The sequence below is a fragment of the Vulpes lagopus genome, chromosome 11, assembly GCF_018345385.1.
Source record: "Vulpes lagopus strain Blue_001 chromosome 11, ASM1834538v1, whole genome shotgun sequence".
In the NCBI taxonomy this organism is placed as follows: domain Eukaryota; kingdom Metazoa; phylum Chordata; class Mammalia; order Carnivora; family Canidae; genus Vulpes; species Vulpes lagopus.
This window is the reverse complement of record NC_054834.1, coordinates 101,511,703-101,524,661: the sequence shown is the minus strand read 5'-3', so window position 1 is coordinate 101,524,661 and position 12,959 is coordinate 101,511,703. Positions and strand designations below refer to the sequence as shown.

At 45.7% G+C, this 12,959-nt stretch overlaps 1 protein-coding gene across 2 annotated transcripts in view; it reads right to left on the bottom strand.

Moving 5' to 3' along the window:
* The window catches only part of PLEKHA3 (pleckstrin homology domain containing A3), a 28,029-nt gene extending 16,621 nt beyond the window's left edge, over positions 1–11,408 (bottom strand). Inside the window, exons 1-3 of one of the 2 annotated variants that reach the window (XM_041721882.1) lie at positions 11,074–11,408; positions 7,175–7,291; positions 329–484 (exon numbers count right to left, since the gene is read on the bottom strand). In XM_041721882.1, the coding sequence (XP_041577816.1) occupies positions 329–484; positions 7,175–7,291; positions 11,074–11,113 (313 nt within the window). In that variant the 5' untranslated portion in view covers positions 11,114–11,408. The other variant, XM_041721883.1, reaches the window with a different exon arrangement.
* Between the last annotated feature and the right edge of the window lie 1,551 nt (positions 11,409–12,959).

The following is a 12,959-nucleotide window of genomic DNA, read 5'->3' as shown; positions in this document are numbered from 1 at the left end:
TGGGTGGCGCAGCGGTTTAGCACCTGCTTTTGGCCCAGGGTGTGATCCTGGAGACCCGGGATCGAATCCCACGTCGGGCTCCCAGTGCATGGAGCCTGCTTCTCCCTCTGCCTGTGTCTCTGCCTCTCTCTCTCTCTCTCTCTCTCTCTCTCTGTGACTATCATAAATAAAATAAATAAAATAAAAATATTTTATATTATCTTCTACATTTCTACTTATCTCTTTAGGATAGATTGTTAAAAGTAGTGAACAGGACAATTTACATTTGTGTCTAAGAAAATATTCTAAAAAAAATATATTCTTGTCACAAAGAAAAAATTCCATTTACCTTTTTCTTTTTTAGTCCTAGTATCAGTCAAACAGGCTTTGGAGCTCCCCAGAGCAACCAGCCACCTCTGTCTTTCAGCCGCGTTCACTGCCTTCATGTAGAAATGCTGCTCTCCTGGAATGATTAATTCCATTCTGGTGTTGTCTGCTGAATGGACTATGATGATGAACACAGGAGAAATACAGTCACAAACTTAAGTAATTTGGGGCAAATCAAACAATCACTCTTACAGTATTAGAGGTTTCAGACACCTAAAACAAGAAGTTGAGCTTCAGGATGCAGGCATTGCCTCTCCCTAAGGCGCTATCTAGTGGCACCTTCAAAACCACATTCTTACATATAACAGTGGTGCCAAAGCGGTGGTAGCAAGAGAAAAAGAAAACAGCAATGAAAACCAAATGCTCCCTCTCTTGGGGCTGTCTGTACTACTTTAAATACACAGATATTGTCACACTTATCACACTTCATACACACACACACACACACACACACACATAATTTATTTATTTATTTGGGAGAGAGTACAAGCAGAGGGGAGGGATAGAGGGAGAGGGAGAAGCAGACTCCCCACTGAGCAGGGAGCCTGACATGGGGCTCAATCCCAGGACCCTGAGATCATGACCTGAGCCGAAGCCAGACACTTAACTAACTGAGCCACCCAGATGCCCCTTATCACAAATTTCTTACTGATTTCTTTGAAAGCAAAGTCTGCATTTTAGTATCCCCCAAGCCTAGGACAGTGCCTGACATTCAGAAGCAGCACAATAAATGGTACCTATGGCCACCATTAGCACAGTAGTCCTCAAATAAGGGGCACATCATAAGAGAGTATTTTGGAGTGTTCTCCTCCTCCTCCTCTCCTAGACTACCCCCTGCCCCAATACTCTGACAAAAGAGAACTAATCAAGAATTATACTGAGCCATCCTCAATCTTTGTTGTAACACTAAATTTGTGTTACATTGTCCTTAATCAACAAGCATTTACTCAGCTCAGAGCAGTGCCTGGTAGAAGGAGAAGAGAGGAGAGGAGAAAGAAAGGAGTCTTTGCTCTAACAGACCTGACAATTTAACCAGGGAAACAAACTGACACACCAAAAGTAATCGAAATAACTAAATGATAAACTCTTTAGTACAGAGACATCATTTGTAAGTAAAATGAAAGTAAGAAGAGGTAGGAACTAAGGCTTCAGGAAGAAGGATTTGACAATAGTACGATTTAGGTAAGAGAGAAACTGCATTTAAAAAGGCCTAGATGAGGGATCCCTGGGTGGCGCAGCGGTTTGGCGCCTGCCTTTGGCCCAGGGCGCGATCCTGGAGACCCGGGATCGAATCCCACATCAGGCTCCCGGTGCATGGAGTCTGCTTCTCCCTCCACCTGTGTCTCTGCCTCTCTCTCTCTCTCTCTCTCTCTGTGACTATCATAAATAAATAAAAAAAAATTTAAAAAAAAAAAAAAAAAGGCCTAGATGAGGAAATAAACATAACATGTACCAAGAAGACAACATGGTAATGATATTCATGAATGGACAAGCTGAGTTGAGCCAAATCTTCAGGGGCCCTGAAAGTCTGGTACAAGTCCTAATTTATATGATTAATTACTGAAAATATTGACCAGATGTCCTATGGCAAATAATGCCACAAAAGCTTTGCTAGCTTATTATTCTACTTATAAAGGCCAACCTTGGATGTAGATAATGAAATACATAAACATGCAACAATCAGTGATGGGTGCAAAAGATTTCCAAGCTAGGATAGAACTACTGAAATCCCCAGGCTCCAAGAGTAACCCTCGTTTGGCTACTCGTTAATACCAGTGAAAGCACCAATAGCTACCTCAAAAGAAAACAAAGCTCTGATTTCTAATAATTATTGCTACAAATGAAAATAAGATGACTCCTCTTTTTTTTTTAAGTAGGCTCTATGCCCAGTGTGGGGCTTGAACTCACAACCCTGAGATCAAGAGTCACACGCTCCACCAACTTAGCCATCCAGGCACTTGAAGATGACTTTTTAAATATACCAAAATTGGTGTAATAGTCTAAGGATATCCCATTCACAGTTGTCATCTGAGAAGACAATAAACTTGAGAACAAGGCTCCCAAAACATCAAGTTCTTAGCATAAAATGGACAAGACCTCTATATGCAAAACTGTAAAATACTGAAATTTAAAACCCCATTAAATACAGGAATATACCATGTAAATAGATTATAAGACTCAATATTGTCAAGAACACAATTCTCCCCAAATTAATGTATAGATTCAATACAATTCCAGTCAGAAGTCCAGCAGACATTTTTGGAAATTTACAAGTAGATTCTAATATGTGTTAAGGAAATGCAGAGTTGATCAATAATAACCAAGACAATCTGAAAAAGAACAAAGTTAGAAGACTTAGACTATCAGATACTAAGAAGTATAGAACTAAACAAATTAAGACTGTGATATTGGCAAAAGGATGGAAAAGTAGGCCCTTGGAACAAAAAACAGTCCAGAAAATGGCCTAATGCACACAGTCGCTCACTCTGTGACAAAGATGTTCCTACAGTGCATTAGGTGAAAGGCTGCTGTTGTCCATAATTGATATTCAGTCAACTGAATATCCCTCTAAAAAAATTAATCTTGGGGATCCCTGGGTGGCTCAGCAGTTTAGCATCTGCCTTCGGCCCAGGGCATGATCCTGGAGGCCCCAGGATCAAGTCCCGCATCGGGCTCCCTGCATGGAACCTGCCTCTCCCTCTGCCTGTGTCTCTGCCTCTCTCTCTCTCTCTCTCTCTCTGTCTCTCATGAATAAATAAATAAAAATCTTAAAAAATATATTAATCTTAACCCATGCTGATACTGTATATAAAAGTAAATTTTAAGTCAATCACAGGGCAGCCCCGGTGGCTCAGCGGTTTTAGCGCCGCCTTCCACCCAGGGTGTGATCTTGGAGACCCAGGATCGAGTCCCATGTCCGACTCCCTGCATGGAGCCTACCTCTCCCTCTGCTTGTTTCTCTCTCTCTCTCTCTCTCTCAGTCCCTCTCTCTCTAAGTCTCTAATAAAAAAAAAAAAAAAAGTCTTAAGTATCAAGGACTTAAGTAACAAGGTAAAACAATAAGCCTTCAAAAAGAAAAAAGATTTCCTAAGGACATAAAAAGTTCTAGTTTAAAAAACTGAAAAACTGGACTTTATTAAAATTAAGAACTTCTGTTTATCAAAAGATACCTTTAATAGAGAGAAAATACTAAATTGGAAGAAGATACAACACAGAGAGTCATTTGGACTATATAAAGAACTCCTACAAGTCAACATGAAAGCCCAATTTAGAAATTAAGTCAAAGACCTGACTAGGGACTCCAAAAGAGAAGAATGTTCATATGGCTAATTAATATCCAGAAAAAAAAAAACCGATCAGTAGTTATTGAAGACATACAAGTTAAGACCACCATGAGATAGATACTACTATGCACACTAGAAATATTCAAAATCTTCAAATTGATAATGCAAATTTTGGCAAGGACACAAAGCAACTGGAACTTTCATACTCTGCTAGTTCAAGAATAAATTGGTACAACCACTTTAGTAAACAATTTGGCATCATCTGTGACGAAGATTCTCTCCCTGATCAAACCTCAGTCAGGTTCCTTGGAGCCCTCTGCTTGACTAGGCCCGACCTTGGACTTCCATCTCTATATCCCTGTAGAGCCCAATGTTAGCAAGAATTCTCCTAAGTCTATCTAGCCAGAATCCTATACCGTCAGTATCTGATTAGCCTCATGTCTGAACAAATTCCTCTACCACCAACATCCCCTGGGTAATGTGTGATCACCCTGCCTGCTGTCAGCAAGAATCCTGGGGGTCAGTTTAACCAGAATGCCCCCCAATCCCTGATGTTTCCTCTTAGCAATTTTCCATCCACTGATCCCTCCACTTGGCTCCTTAGTTACAAATTCCCACTTTTCCTTATCGTATTTGGAGTTGAACCCAATCTCTCTCCCCCACTACAAAACCCCACTGCAGTAGTCCCTATACCTATCGTGAGAGACTTGAATAAAGTCAGCCTTACTAACAGGCGTCAAGAATCATTTTCTCCTTAATTCTGCTAAACCTAACGTAGGAATACCCAATGCCTCAGCAATCCCACTTCACTGCCAGACATATACTGAAGAGAAACAGCATACACATGTTCAACAAAAGAAATATATAAGAATTTTAGTGGCAGGGCAGCCCCAGTGGCCCAGCGGTTTAGCGCCGCCTTCAGCCCGGGGTGTGATCCTGGAGTCCTGGGATCGAGTCCCACATCAGGCTCTTTGCGTGGAGCTTGCTTCTCCTTCTGCCTGTGTCTCTGCCTCTCTCTCTCTCTCTCTCTCTCTGTGTGTGTGTGTGTGTGTGTGTGTGTGTGTGTGTCTATCATGAATGAATAAATAAAATCTTAAAAGAAAAAAAAATCTAGTGGCAGCTTTATTCGTAATCGCACATGGAAAAATATATATATACATCAATACTAGAATGAACAGCTAAATTGTAGGATATTCACAACAGAAATAAACTACAACTCAGTAACAATGACTGAATTTCTATTACACAGAAAACATGGGTGAACGTCACAATGTTGTTGAAAGAAGCCAACACACACCCAAAAATACTGATTTATTCCATTTATAAAATGTTCAAAATAGGCAATATTTATCGATGGTGATACAAGTCAGATTAATAGTTACTTTTTAGAGGGATTAGTGGCTGAGGAGACATGATAATATCCCAGCATCTGGGATGCTGATTATATTCTAATTCTTAATCGGATTACTGGTTACACAAGTGTGTGTGCTTTGTAAACATTCTCAAGCTGAATATTTAAGATATGTTCTCTTTTCTGTATGTTATTCTTTTTTTTTCTGTATGTTATTCTTGAATAGAATGATTACTTGAAACAAACAACAAAAGTAAAAATGCTCCCATAGCTTGAAACATTTTAGAATTGCCTTAGGCTTCTGTCACTAAATCTTTTAAATATCCGCAAGAGTGGCAAATCTTTGAACTTTGTAGTTTGATTTTTTTTTATTCTTATCAAGTATCATTTGGAATCAAACCTGGGGTATACAACGAGATAAAACCATTAAAAAATAAATAAAAACTCATACTTTGTGCTTTTCCTGTGGGATTTATCGACTGGTTCATAAGGCAATTCTAAGAGGAGCTATAAAGTGTTACGGGTGATGGTGGTGCAATTAAAAATAAGTACATCAAAAATGAGTACCTGGAAAGCCAACACTTACTGGCACACATTTTGGTATATTTGTTAAAAAATAAACAACAAGGACAGCCCAGGTGCCCTTTAGCACCACCTTCGGCCCCGGGCCTGACCCTGGAGACCTGGAATCAAATCCCGCATCGGGCTCCCTGTGTGGAGCCTGTGTCTGTCTGTCTGTCTGTCTCTCTCTGTGTGTCTCTCATGAATAAATAAAATCTTTAAAAAAAATAAAATAAATGAGGAAATAAAAATAAAAATAAACAACAAAACTATACCGCATATATTTCAGGGAAGACACAATGACAATACACTAGGCTGAAGTGTTTTTATATCTTAGATAGCCATGACTTCCTTCCATTAGAAAAGAAGTAATTCTCAACTAACATGAGCGTGTTACAATCACTTGGCAGACGTGTGCATCTTGGAGAAAGCACCCTGGAGACACTGATCTACCCTGAGCTATGAATCACTGCTGGTGAAAGAGCCCCAGTAGTTAACACGTCTTGCATGAATGTGAAGAGCCAGATATGTAGCAAGCAAGAAAATTCTATTTTGTCTCCATGGCTAAATCATACTAAGAAGTACCACAAAACCATACAAATTTAGCAATCCAGCCCTAGAAAATGTACATTAACACATTAGTTGCTGCTTTAGTTTAACATAAATAAGAAAATGCACAGAGCGGTAAGGTTACTCTGAAGTATTTGATAGCTCTGACCAAGAGCTCACCGCGTCAAAGGAAGCACCCTTCAGGAAGGACAAGTATTCAAGCTACAGAGGAAAAACAAAAAAAGGCCTGTTGGTGTTTGATAGTCACTCCTCTAGTGCTTTTTCCTTCAATGCCCTGAAGAATTCAATACTTTCCATTATCATCTTATCTGATCTCTCCTACCTACCTCCACTCCACACAACCCAACCACACATACAAATGAATCAATGGTCCATGAAAACTTCCATCACGAAAATTATAGCATGACCTACTGCTTTATCTCTTCTCCTTTGCAAGAAAAGGAAAATATCGACATCACCCAGAAAAGCTTATCTCCAATTCAGCAAAGAACCAGAGTTTATGACTCTGACTTCATGTTTTATCAAAACCCTACAGAGCTTGCCTCATTATCTTCCACTTTCTCTTTTTTTCAATAAGCTCTATGCCTAACATGGGGCCTGAACTCCTGACCCCAGGATCAAGAGTTGCATGCTCTCCTGACTGAGCCAGCCAGGCGCCCTGCCTCATCATCTTTAGAGCTCAGTTTTCTAATCTTCACAGCACCTTTATAATGAGAATGAATTGTGAACTCAGTTCACAATTGTGAACTCAGTATGGACACTGAAGTAGCATCCACAAGAAATTGTTTTTCAGGTCCAAATTGGAAGACTAACACTAAGATTTTCCATTTCAACTCAAAGTACATGTATAAAAGGAGAAATGCAAAAAAAAAACTGTGCTTAACTTAACAATGCTAAGTGCCACTCTTAATTACTAAGGAAATAAATGCTATTAGAAGATCCCTACTGGACTAGAAATCCTTTTTTCCCTCTTTTTGGATTACAATGAAGAACATTTTACTTACCTAACTTCAAATTTCTCTAATTCCACGTATTCGCTTACCTTTAATTTCACAAACTGCCATCTTTATACTTCCTTTGCTCCCTTTGCAAACATCATCTTGTGAATCATAGTAGGAAAGGATTCCATTATCTAAAACAAACCAACGAGGCTGCCAACCTACAAAGATTATAAATAACAAAAGATTACTAAGAAATGACTTTAATCACATAGAAAACTATGGTTTCAAAATTTGCCACCCATGTTTTCTTGGCTCTAAAAGTAACATTCTGACAATGAAATTTTTCATGGCCAACGCTCACCCAAAACATTCTTGCCTTAATCCCACTTCTGCAGAAATCTATAGATCAGCAAAAATATAGGGAGTAATACCTTTATTCTGGCTCACAACCTTCTCAGTAACAACCCATGAGACCCATCCTCAGTAATAACCCTACACAGGGTAAAACATGACTAAGCCCCTTTTCCTGAAGGGAACAGAGTTGTGTTTCAATGTAATGGAAAAGGCAACAGAAACGCAGATTCTAGCCCCAGCTCTAGTCTCACTCTTTAGTTAGATAAGCTGAAACAAATCTTTTCATTTCAACAAATAGCAAAAATTCTCAGTCTCTGTAATGAGCAGATTGAACAAGATGACCTCTCAGGTGTCAGCGACCCAGCCCTTTAATTCTGCAATGTGACCCCTCTCTTCCACGTTGCCTAAGCAAACTGCCATGCACAAGCAAGTGCTGAATGAATTCTATCTACCCTCTTCCTCGGAAGCTGCATACTCTGTGTGAGAACATGGACTCCCCACAATCCCTCTCTCCTTGCCCTGCTGCTCCACAGCTCAGGCACAAATGCTAGAAACTGCGATCATTCATTTCAGTTGTGTTTATTCAGGGACTAGATTACACAACTGTCATAGACTTGGCTCTAAAGCAAACCTGAGGACAAGGTTGATGGCTTTCCCCAGAGTTCAACTGCCACTCTTGCAAGCCAAACTCAATGTTCCCTAAAATCTTAACACGCATGCTACTAACTTACAACACTTCGTTGATTAATAACACAGTGGACTCTTCCCACAGTACCTCACAGAAGACAGGGTGACTGTCCTTGTTCTTTCTGTAACTATTAAATCACAATTTGGCCTGCTCACATTAGACGTGGCCCACGATATGCTTAATTCAGTTTCTCCAGGGCCAAATAGTAGCAAGACAGTGGCAGATGGGAGATTCATTCTTACATCTTAATACAGACCCAGGACTTATCTCCCCAAATGGCTTTTCCTGTAACACTTTTGAAATGACAGCATCGAGTCATCATAAAGAGGTTAAATTTCACAAGAGGGAATGTCATAATATAGTTCAGAAAGATGGGCATCTAAAATAATTAAAATATGTTTCAAACACTTGGAAAAATCTTACTATGAAACACTATAACCCCTAATGAGGCCTATCAAATTAAAAGGTAAGTTCTTTCGGTACAGCAGCTTTATCTGGTCTGTCGTTGCATTCCCAGCACCTAGAATGGTGCCTGGTACATAACAGGTGCTAAAAAAAAAAAAATGTATATCTCAATTAAATGAGTGATTAAATACCAGAAAAATGAGATAATGCACTTTATCCATGAAAGTAAAGATATGCTGTATATTCCATGAAAGTATATTGTAATATGGAGCACAGAGAAATGATGAAAACATTATCTTTCCAAACACTAATTCACCACCAGCAAACAAATTATAAGCAGAGTGGTAAAAGTACACTCCACCCCAGATGTAGTGTGCCTATAAGACAAATCATGATTTTGTAAACCTTCATTATTGTGATTCAACATTGCTTTAAAACAAATAACGAGCAAAATGACTCATTTAGAATTTGTAGCAACTTGAAAGGTGACCATGGTGAAATATATTAAAGTAATTAAGACTGTTATCTCTACACACCTTTTCAAAGACATATTTAATTAAAACAATCTAAATGATTCATACAGGTATATAATAGAGGGCTACATGTGAAAGATTCATAGGCATTCTTTAAAAAAAAAAAAACACTGTCTTTTTATCTTCAATGTTACTGAAATCCTTATTCTCTACAAAGGATTCTCAAAGAACACTGTCACGAAACTGAAATCATTCATTATGAAGAGCTGCTCACTCTTCTGACCTAAGATGAACTAAAATTAATAATCGGCGTGCCACTGAGTCAAATTTATATTTTTAAAGTGGAATTCTTTCAAACCAAAGATTTCATTTCAGCAAGCTTCTACAATGCATACTAGCAGTTTGCTTAAATGCTCTACAAAGACTAAAAGCTTAAGCACATGTGGTTAAAAGCTCAACCAGCTGGTGTTCAGTGCCCCAGATGAGAAAGATGGCCACAAAGACATTTGGCTCCAGGAATAAATTATGACTCATCTCAGTAATCACCCATTGCTCTAGGCTAGGCATAAGCGGTTCCTCGCAAGACACTGTAGACACTATGCTTATGAATGTTTGCAGTGAGACGATCATTTGCATTTCAAAGCATGGAAACCACTATCTTTAAAGTTAATACGTATCTCAACTAAACAGCCTGTTCTCACAACTGCCCAAAGGAAAATGCTTAAGGAAAAAAATACCTCGTTTTCTAAACATTCCCCACTAAAACGTGTTATTTCTAGAAACAAAGTGTTTTACGTTTTATGGTTGAGCAAAACAAAACATGCACGTATCATAAATGCCAAAGCATTTGCTGCTACAGATCAGGCTTTAGCATTCCAACTAATTGGAAAGAGAGAGTGATAGGAAGGAAGGAAGGAAGGAAGGAAGGAAGGAAGGAAGGAAGGAAGGAGGAAGGAAGGAAGGAAGGAAGGAAGGAAGGAAGGAAGGAAGGAAGGAAGGGCAACTGTAGCTCAGGCTTATGCTTTAAAGTATTTATGTGCAGATTTTGCACAAGGTCAGGGTATTTATGTGCAGATTTTGCACAAGTTGAGTGCACTATGCAGTTACAAAGGGGTTCAACACTCCAGGCAGAGTAAGAAAGTGGTTTGCAAGTCAAGACACCTGTTATACTGGAACAAGAAATCTGTTTGCTACGTAACCTTATTTTAAACCCATTTCCTTTCCCGTACTGTGGCGAGATCACAGAATCCTGGACCCTCAAGATAAACGAACTGCTCATCCTGTGCTTCACAGACTGAGATCTTAAGACGGTAGGAGTCTGGTCTTCAGTGTGGGTTGATGGCTCATCGGCAGAGATGAGCCTAGGACTCGGAATTAAGGCTCTTTTAATGAGCGAGGCTGTTGGTGTCTCGGCCCTGCTGGTCTCTCATTTCTGCAAAACTCCAAAGTTCAGAGATTTTTCCTTCCGACCCACTTCCCGGGGGACACGGACTTGACTTGGTCCACTTGTGCGTATTTGCACTTGGCCTCCAACCACTTCTCACACACTTACCTGGATTCCAAAACCTAAAGGTGTATCCGACAACCAACTCCTAAAAGAGAACGTGATCTGGGAACAGTTTAACAACTCCCCACAGGGAACTTTTTAAATGACCGTGCTAAAAAAAAAAAAAAAAAAAGAAAAGAAAAAAGAAATAGAGGAGAGATTTCTTAACACTGAATCCGGATCCGAGAGGCGCCACCCCGGCCCCAGGGCGCACGACTCCGTGGGCCACGGGGCGCCGAGCGCAGGGTGCGGTGGGTGGAGGCGGCGACCACACGGGCGGCGGGGCTGGAAACTGTCCCGGAAGCCACGGGAGGAAACCGGGAGGGTGACGCGGGCCCCGGGGCCCCGGAGGGCGCGCGGCCTGGAGGTCGGCCCCGCAGAGCCCGCTCCTGGGGGCGGGGCCGGGCGCCGGGTCAGCCCGCAGCACCCGGCGCGGGGGTCCGAGGGTCGCCGCGGGCCAGGTGCACCCCCGCCCCCGCCCAGGCCGCCCAGGCCCGGGCTGTCCCGCCGCCCCCCGGGGCCCCGCGCCCCGACCTGTCAGGTAGTTGGTCCACTTGTACAGAACCCCCTCCATGCTTCAGGGCCCCGCGCCGCGCATCCTCCGGCCGGGCGCCCGCCGCGCTGCTGGGTGGCGCGGAGCGTGGGCAGCCGCTCCCGGCCCGACTCCCCGGGCGCTCAGCCCGCGCCGCCGGGACGTGGCGGCCCCTAGAGGCCGGGGCGGCGGCCGCCGCGTGCAGCTCGGGGGCCGCCCCGCGCGGGCTCTCGCATCCCCGGGCGGCGGCGGCGGCGGCGGCCAGGCCCAGGCCCAGGCACAGGCACAGGCACCAGCGCCCCCGGCCCCGGCTCGCGCTGCCAGCCCGCGGCTGCGCCCTCCCCCCCCCGCCCCGGGCTCCCCGCTTGCTTTCATTGACCCCGACGTCGCTTTCACTTCCTGGATGAAAGGGGCCGGCTCGTCCCGGGAAACCCCTCCCCGGCGGCGGGGCCGGAGGAGCGGGCGCGGCCTGCAGCCCCGCGGGGAGGGGGCCGGGCGCCAGGGGGCGGGGGGGGGCGGGTGCAGCCCCGGCCTCCTCCTCCTCCGCTCCCCCCACCCCCGCCCCCTGCCCCGGAGAGGCTCGGAGCTGATGAGGCTGAGCCGGAGGGGGCGGGGGTGCAGCCGCTCTCCTCCTCTGGCCCCCCCCGCCCTGCCGGAGAGGCTCGGAGCTGAGTGGAGGCTGCAGCCCTCGGAGGGGGGGTGCAGCCCGGGCCTCCTCCTCCTCCGCTCCCCCCACCCCTCCCGCCCCCTGCCCGGGAGAGGCTCGGAGCTGAGTGGAGGCCTGCAGCCCTCCGGGAGGGCGGCGGGGGGTGCAGCCCGGGCCTCCTCCTCCTCCGCTCCCCCCACCCCCGCCCCCTGCCCCGGAGAGGCTCGGAGCCGAGTGGAGGCCTGCAGCCCTCCGGGAGGGGGGCGGGGGGTGCAGCCCGGGCCTCCTCCTCCTCCGCTCCCCCACCCCCCCCTGGGTCTCACCCCCGCCCCCTGCCCCGGTGAGGCTCGGAGCCGAGTGGAGGCCTGCAGCCCTCCGGGAGGGCGGCGGGGGGTGCAGCCCGGGCCTCCTCCGCCGCCGCCCCCCTACTCCCGCCCCGGGTCTTCCCCTCTTACCCCCCCAGAGGCCCGGAGCCGGCGGGCGGAGGCCTGCACCCCGTGGGGAGGGGGCCGGGAGAGGGGGTGCAGCCCAGGACAGGCCTCCCGCGGGGCCAATGACTCCTCCTCCGCCGCCCCCCCCCGCCCCTGTAACCCCCGCCCCGGGTCTCCCGGCCCCGTCCACCCCCCACCCCCCCCACCCCCGGGAGAGGCCGGAGCCGGCGGGCGGAGGCCTGCAGCCCGCGGCGCGCTCAGCCCCGGGGAACCCCGAGGACCCGCCGCCCGCGCGCACGTCCCGCAGGAGGCGCGGGCCTCTCGGGCTTCCCGGTCCCCCCCGCCGCGGTGGTCGGTGGTCGTTCCAGGAACGTCAAAGACCACGCATTTCTCGTTCGCTCCTTGCCTCCTCACACTCGGGGGGCCCAGGAAATGATCTCCTGGGAGGGCAGTGTGCCGCTGAGGGTCCCCCGGGAAGGCGCCGCCCCAGGGGACGGTCCCCACGCCGACAAGTAACCTCAGATGGCCACTGCTTCATTTAGAATATAAAACAGGGGGGACATTTTAAAATAAAAAACAAAAGGAATATAAAACAGGGAACCAGACTTTGGGATTTATTTCATTCTAGAAATAGCTTTCTCCTAGCTTTCATTTTAAGAAATGATCATCTTACATAATGACAATAATTCAGGGGGCGCCTGGGGGGCTCAGCGGTTGAGCATCTTCCTTGGGCTGGGGGCGTCACCCCCGGGTCCTGGGATCGAGTCCTGCACCCGGCTTCCTGCATGGAGCCTGCTTCTCCCTCTGCCTG